Genomic DNA, 7,762 nt, shown 5'->3' with positions numbered 1-7,762 from the left:
GCATTCATGGTTCTGAATAGAGGAAGTACACCTACAACCGGAAGTTAGGAGAAATAACGTTGCAGGTTAGGAGAAATAACGTTGCAGGTTAGGAGAAATAACGTTGCAGGTTAGGAGAAATAACGTTGCAGGTTAGGAGAAATAACGTTGCAGGTTAGGAGAAATAACGTTGCAGGTTAGGAGAAATAACGTTGCAGGTTAGGAGAAATAACGTGGCAGGTTAGGAGAATTAACGTTGCAGGTTAGGAGAAATAACGTTGCAGGTTAGGAGAATTAGGTTAAGGTTAGGATTAGCTAAAATTTCTCTCCTAACCTGCTATGAAATAGTCACTATCGTTTGTAGCTGATCTTCGTCTAGTCAACCAGCCTACTGATCCCCCTCATACAGAATATCTCTGAAAATAATGTGATCAACAGACCAGGGCCCGCTCAGCCAACGAAAAGGTGGGAGTGCCATGTTGAGTGTTTTGATTGGCTCCCTTGGCACTAAGCAGGCTGTGGAAGGGACACCAAAGCTGGCATTAGGGGTGTGGCCAGAGTGTAGGCACAATGTACTGCTCCAATGCCTGAAGCTTTCTGTAGTTGTCTGTGCCTGGCCACATTTCTAGTCTCTCCCCTCCTCTAGCCTTGGATGATAGACAAATCAAATCAGTGGAGTGACTGCCTGGCCTCACCTCTAATCTCTCTCTCTCCAGTCAGATAGATAAACAGACAGACGTACTGTAGATAGAGCTATCAACGATGGTGGTCCCTGGCTCTGAACACATAGAGGACAAGATGTACCATCCTCCGGAAGGTTTGCAGAAGAATGCTCATGTGCCTGACTTCAACTGTTATCTGGAACTTTACAAGAAGTCTATTGAGGAGCCGGAAGGTAGGCTAAGAAGGCTGTTAGCCGTGCGTGTTGCTCGCAGAATAACTAAAGACTCCTCTGCGATAGATTGTGTGTGTCTCTCCGTCTGTGTGCTCTGAACAAAATCTCTATGTCCTTTTTCTTGCAGTATTCTGGAAAGAGGTCGCTAGTGATTTCTATTGGAAGAAACCTCCTACCGGTCAGATTCTGCAGTATAACTTTGATGTGACCAAAGGGAACATCTATGTGAAGTGCATGGAGGGAGCCAAAACGAACATGTGTTACAACGTCCTGGACAGGAACGTGAAGGACAAGAACCTTGGTGAACGAGTGGCATTCTACTGGTAAGACAAGACAACAGTTGCATTTTTGACTGTTTCTACTTGTTCAGAAAAAGTTGAAGTGAATAAGAATGCAGACTACATTATTAGCCACCGTCTGTTGCATACAAGTCTCCCTGGAGCGCCCCAGTACGGGACAGGAAGTCCTCTAGACACTACGGTACTACTATTCATTCAGTATCTACATCAACACCCTGGCTTTGTGTGTGTGTGTGTGTGTGTGTGTGTGTGTGTGTGTGTGTGTGTGTGTGTGTGTGTGTGTGGCTGGCTCTAATGTAGCTGATTGAGCTTTTCATTTCATACGTGACCAAATATTTACTTTGTCAATGTGTGAAAATCTAACTTCTCAGACAAGTAACTCTGTTTCTCAGAGTGGGGGGGGGGGTGTTAGTTAACTGTTGGTCTCAGTATACATTAACCTAACACCTGACATCAGAGTCAGAAGATAAGCTGTTTTAACAGCAGGTAGCCTGGTGGTTAGAGCGCCGGCAGGTAGCCTGGTGGTTAGAGCGCAGGGCGGCAGGTAGCCTGGTGGTTAGAGTGTAGAGGTGGCAGGTAGCCTAGTGGTTAGAGTGTAGGGCGGCAGGTAGCCTAGTGGTTAGAGTGTAGCGGCAGGTAGCCTGGTGGTTAGAGCGCAGGGCGGCAGGTAGCCTGGTGGTTAGGCGCAGGGCGGCAGGTAGCCTGGTGGTTAGAGCGCAGGGGCGGCAGGTAGCCTGGTGGTTAGAGCGCAGGGGCGGCAGGTAGCCTGGTGGTTAGAGCGCAGGGGCGGCAGGTAGCCTGGTGGTTAGAGCATTGGGTCAGTAACCTAAAGGTTGCTGGATCAAATCCCCGAGCTGACAAGGAAAAAAATCCGTCGTTCTGCCCCTGAATAAGCCCCGCTAGGCCGTCATTGTAAATAAGAATTTGTTCTTTAACTGACTTGCCTAGTTAAATACATGGTCGATTTTTTTATTTATTTTTATTTTTAAATTTTAAATTTAATTTTTTTAAACGTTCTTTACATTTTTTTTTTTTTTTTTTACAAAAACTGACAATTTTGTTGTTTTGTCTCTTTGGATTTTAAAGTGCAGACTTTAATTTCAAGTTATTTTCATCATTTAGCAATTACAGCACGTTTTGTACACAGTCCACCCATTTTAGGGGACCAAAAGTATTGGGACAAATTCACTTGTATGTGTATTAAAGTAGTCTTGAAGTTCAGTATTTGGTCCCATATTCCCATAGCACGCAATGATTACATCAAGTTTGTGACTCTACAAACTTGATGGAGGATTATTTTTGTGCCGAATAGAAATTATTGGTAAATAATGTATTGTGTCATTTCGGAGTTAGCTGTCGCTGTACGGTTAGCTGTCGCTGTACCGTTAGCTGTAAGGTTAGCGTTAGCTGTAAGGTTAGTGTTAGCGTTAGCTGTAGCTGTACGGTTAGCGTTAGCTGTAAGGTTAGCGTTAGCTGTAAGGTTAGCTGTAGCTGTAAGGCTAGCGTTAGCTGTAGCTGTACGGTTAGCTGTAAGGTTAGCTGTACGGTTAGCTGTAGCTGTGCGGTTAGCTGTACGGTTAGCTGTAAGGTTGGCTGAATGCTTGAGATGGTCATTTTTGTCTCTTCACAATTCAGTCAGACTGAGGCCTAGTCTTCCTGGCCAGCTTCACAGTCATTGGTCTGCTCTTGATCGTTGTATTATCTGGATATCTTTAACAGTTATTAATGCCGTACTAGGTAACACAGTCAGCCACGTCTCTTTGTCGTGCACATAGCTGATGATGTTAATGTCAGCTGTCTACAGTACAACAGGTGAGGTCAGATCCAAGCTTTACCCAGGCAGACTGCCATGGTAACTGGGTCAGGGGCTTGGGAGTTGAGACAGACTTGTGCAACAGTGTGCCACATAACTAAACAAGCAGAAAGACCAACATCAGACAGGCATTCAACCGAATATAGGCCAGACAAGCTGCTAAAAAGGAGAACATCCTGTCTATCTGAGGAAACAACAGGATGCATTGCTACATTTTGGATTGCAATTGCAGAAGTTGTGTTTTATACATGACATAACCTGATGACTGAGGAGGTTTAAAGCAAAAGTCTGGATTTGAATGTAATGGCACTTGGGGTTAGTCCAAAATGACACAATAAGGGAATAGTTGTCCTCTTCAGGTGTGTCTTCTAACTGACTGTGATGAATGACAACATGACCTGAATTGTTGACTCGGATAATAAAAGGCTCAATGTTTTTATATTGTATTGATTCAGATAAAGGCTTGATGTTTTTTAAATGTCTGTTCTCTAGGGAGGGGAACTCACCTGATCACCACGAGGCCATCACCTACGGTCAGCTGCTTGGACAGGTGTGCAGGTGTTCCAACACTCTGAAGCAGATGGGTAAGATGGTACACCTCAGTGTGGCATACGAAAGAAATAAGCTAGCTTACCACTTTTCCCAATTTACTGCCCTTGTGAATGGTAAATGGTGCCGCTTTTCTTTAGAAATGTTTTAAATACTCAGTTTCCCCGTCAAAACCAGCACAACATCACCCTTTAACTTAACATTATCATATAGAGCTAAATACCATGTATGTATATCTATCTCCTCCACCATTTTGTCTTCTGGCGTGTGTGTTAACAGGAGTGAGGAAGGGAGACAGGGTGGCCATCTACCTCCCTATGATTCCAGAGCTGGTGTACACCATGCTGGCCTGCAGCAGGATAGGAGCTGTCCACTCCATCGTGGTCAGTGCAGGGATTGACATTACGGGTTGCCCTATTGCCCCAGGGAAAGTTTTTGTATCCCATAACAATCTCAATGGTGAAGAGATGAAGTCGATCAGAAATCAGTCCCGGGTTTATTCCAAGTTGCAACAGGGAGACACCACCCAGCACAGAAACAGAGGGAAATGTCTAACTGGTCTTCTCTGAGAAGGTCCCCCCCCATATATCCTAATCAGCAGACGACTGTTCAAACAAAAAGACAGACACACACACACACACACACACGCACACGCACACACACGTTTTACAGACGACAATAACAATCAGCGTCCTCAGTCCTTGTACCTTCAATCTGGCGTCAATCACTATCAACAGATGTGAGTTTCAATCCAGAACATAGTCTCTAGTCTAGTGACCATCAACCAGTGTTAAAAACAACACTGGATATCATACACTTTACAGAAAGACAGAAATATAGAACTATGCTAAACATTCTGTTAATCACCTTTAAACTGAACATGAACTTAATCTGGGCTCCCGAGTGGCGCAGCGGTCTAGGGAACTGCGTCACTACAGGTCCCTGGTTCGAATCCAGGCTGTATTACAACCGGCTGTGATTGGGAGTCCCATAGGGCAGCGCACAATTTGCCCAGCGTCGTCCAGGTTAGGCCGGGTTTAGGCCATCATTGTAAATAATATATTTTTTTTTAAACTGACTTGCCTAGTTAAATTAAATGTTAAATAAATAAAATAATATCGTAAATATTTCATTACACAAGCGAACTGTGCTAGTTGAGTTAGCCCTGCTCTCCCATTGGACAGGCGATTCATTGTTATTTAGTTTTTAAGGTGAAAACACCCAAACTGGAAAGCATTCCAGTAGCCTAAAACTGATATTTCCAGTTCCTCCCCATTGTTTAAGTGAAAGACAGACAATTTATGACAGCCAGACAAGTTGAGCCTGCTTATAACTAAAATACAAAGAATTCCAGTACGGATCTTTCTGGTAATATATGTCGTTTCTGAGTGGAGTGTAAATAGCTCCTTTACATTTTCGGCTAAGTGATCATAATCTTCGAGCAACCCCCCCCAAAAAAAATACCTGACTTGCCCGATGGTCAAGTGCCTTTTCAGACTTCAATATCAATCCCTGCTGTAAGTTTAGTGGAGGTGGTTTGATCATCTAGTGGCTCTCACGATGAGGAGCCTTCTCTGAGACATAACCTGAAGACTTTGCGTTAGCTCCCTGATCTACTGCCTGTGTAGGTTTTTTTTATTTTTATAGCTCCGCTAGCTAATACGACTAATGCAGTCTTAATAAGGTGTGTAGATGTTCCACACTGTAATTGACCGTTTTTGGATTCTGTGTCCTGACTGTGTGTGTGTGTGTGGGGGGGGGGGTTCCTGCCTGCCTGCCCCTGTCGGTTCTGCCTGACCTCGCCTTGCAGAGTTATCAGCTGTTCAGTAGCATGTGAACACCAGTTGGGATAACACCTGCAAACGGGTCTGCTTCCCAAATGGCTCCCTATTCCCTACATAGTGCCCCATAATGGCTCCCTATTCCCTACATAGTGCCCCATAATGGCACCCTATTCCCACATGAGTGCCCCATAATGGCACCCTATTCCCTACATAGTGCCCCATAATGGCACCCTATTCCTGCCATAGTGCCCCATAATGGCACCCTATCCCCTACATAGTGCCCCATAATGGCACCTATTCCCCACATAGTGCCCCATAATGGCACCCTATTCCCTAGTGCCCCATAATGGCACCCTATTCCCTACATAGTGCCCCATAATGGCACCCTATCCCCTACATAGTGCCCCATAATGCACCTAATGCTTACATAGTGCCCCATAATGGCACCCTATTCCTTACATAGTGCCCCATAATGGCACCCTATTCCTACATAGTGCCCCATAATGCACCCTATTCCTACATAGTGCCCCATAATGGCACCTATTCCCTACATAGTGCCCCATAATGGCACCCTATCCCTACATGAGTGCCCCCATAATGGCACCCTATTCCCTACATGAGTGCCCCATAATGGCACCCTATTCCCTACATAGTGCCCCATAATGGCACCCTATCCCCTACATAGTGCCCCATAATGGCACCCTATTCCCTACATAGTGCCCCATAATGGCACCCTATTCCCTACATAGTGCCCCATAATGGCACCCTATTCCCTACATAGTGCACTACTTTTAACCAGAGCCTCTGATCAAAAGTAGTGCACTATGTTGGGAACATGTTTTCCGTTTTGGGACGCTGCCGGGGAGGTGTAATATCATGGCTGTTCCTCTCAGAGAATCCATGCGAGTCCTTATCCAGCCCAGGGAGGGAGGGAGGGAGGGAGGGGCACACTAGAACTGTCAGCATGCTATTTGGGCCAGGATCATAGCAAGAATACATACATATATATATATATATACATGTATAGTAATTTTAGCAGCAAGCTGAGCCGGACACTTTTCTGAATTCGTAACCTTTGCGTCTCAAGTAGAGTCTATAGCCTTGTAGTTGAACAATACCTCATGTCTTGTGTGTCCCCAAGGTTATTTTTAATGTAGTATGCAGGACTATATTTAGACCTATTTTACAGTGTGAGTGTCCCCCCTTCCTGCTGGACCATTGTTCTATGAGGCTGTCTCAGGTTTTATGATTCACGAATGGGACATAAGAGACAGAAAAAGTTGCCAATGTTTCCATTGTTTTTGGGGTGTTTGCGGTATCACTTCTTCTATTCTGATTTAGAATGATTTCTCATGTAGTTTGAAACAACAAGGCACTTTTTATTTTTATTTTTTATAAAGTTTAGAAATGCTTTTGTATTCAATGCCATTTTGCTGAGTATATTTTTTTTAACGATTGGGTCCAGAGTCCGTCACGTCCTAAAATGTATTTCATATTAAAACGCTATGGTCACATTGAGAGGTAGGAAGACACTTTTTTTAAATGTTAAACAGTGAACTATTTACCCGAGTCCAATGCAGAAGTGGCTTTTATTTTTAATTTTAAAGGAGCAGGCTTACAGTAAATGGTAAAGCTGTGTGCTTTGGCTAATGTAGATCTGGCACCAGGCTAACTCTAACATCAATTACTTTTTATATTTTTATTGTTTATATTGAACAAATGTTGATTCGGCACAATCAATCACAATGTTCTGTTAAATGACTCCATTAGATGTTGAGCGTCTCGCCCTGTTATACATATTGTACAACCTCACTGAGTTGACCTGGTGTGTGTGTGTGTGTGTGTGTGTGTGTGGGGGGGGGTTCAGTTTGCAGGCTTCTCCGCTTGAGTCTCTGTGTGAGAGGATCATGGATTCCCAGTGTAGTATCCTGGTGACTGCAGGTAAGATAGAGCCCTGGGCATCAGCCACTCTAAATAAATTAAATTACATTTAAAAAAATAAATTGTTAGCACTGGTGCTCCCAACTTCAAAAGTTAGGAGCACAGCATAAAATCTAGGAGCACCACAAGATGTATTTTGTTTTAATTGATTTTGAGATATAGCATATTGGGTCTATATGAATTCTAGCTGCTTTTGAAACTAGCCAGCCTGTTGTGCTCTAGAAACTAATATTTAACCCTGTAAAGACGTGTTTATTATAAAAACCAAGAATGTTTATACAAAAACCCTTTCGTTGAAATTACAAAGAATGCTAGGGTTCTACATTGGGTAAAAGCACTACCTATTGAGATGCTTTACATGGACAATTCTACACTGTCTCTTTAAGAGCATCACGTTTGTGAGTGACTACAGTATGTGCCAAGAGATGAGTCATTCATTCATTGCTGTAATCATTGATCTTCTAAAGAAGATATCCCTTTTCCTTTCTTCCTGTGCCCCCAA

At 43.6% G+C, this 7,762-nt stretch overlaps 1 protein-coding gene across 1 annotated transcript; it reads left to right on the top strand.

The window, feature by feature from the left end:
• Positions 1-452: 452 nt before the first annotated feature.
• On the top strand, positions 453-7,268 carry LOC135537992 (acetyl-coenzyme A synthetase, cytoplasmic-like). The gene is made up of 5 exons (XM_064963996.1): positions 453-874; positions 1,002-1,197; positions 3,479-3,570; positions 3,815-3,918; positions 7,187-7,268. The coding sequence occupies exons 1-5, from the start codon at positions 742-744 to the stop codon at positions 7,205-7,207; spliced, it is 546 nt and encodes a 181-aa protein (XP_064820068.1). The 5' UTR covers positions 453-741; the 3' UTR covers positions 7,208-7,268.
• The last annotated feature ends 494 nt before the right edge of the window (positions 7,269-7,762 follow it).

The sequence above is a fragment of the Oncorhynchus masou genome, unplaced genomic scaffold, assembly GCF_036934945.1.
Source record: "Oncorhynchus masou masou isolate Uvic2021 unplaced genomic scaffold, UVic_Omas_1.1 unplaced_scaffold_8813, whole genome shotgun sequence".
Taxonomy (NCBI): domain Eukaryota; kingdom Metazoa; phylum Chordata; class Actinopteri; order Salmoniformes; family Salmonidae; genus Oncorhynchus; species Oncorhynchus masou.
The sequence above is the reverse complement of the archived record's forward strand: the minus strand, read 5'-3'. Positions and strand labels throughout refer to the sequence as shown.

Coding starts and splice junctions, on each gene's coding strand:
- LOC135537992 (XM_064963996.1), top strand. CDS start 742: ATGGTGGTCCCTGGCTCTGAACACATAGAGGACAAGATGTACCATCCT. Junction 1,198..3,478: donor GAACGAGTGGCATTCTACTG/GTAAGACAAGAC, acceptor TCTGTTCTCTAG/GGAGGGGAACTCACCTGATC. Junction 3,571..3,814: donor CAACACTCTGAAGCAGATGG/GTAAGATGGTAC, acceptor GTGTGTTAACAG/GAGTGAGGAAGGGAGACAGG.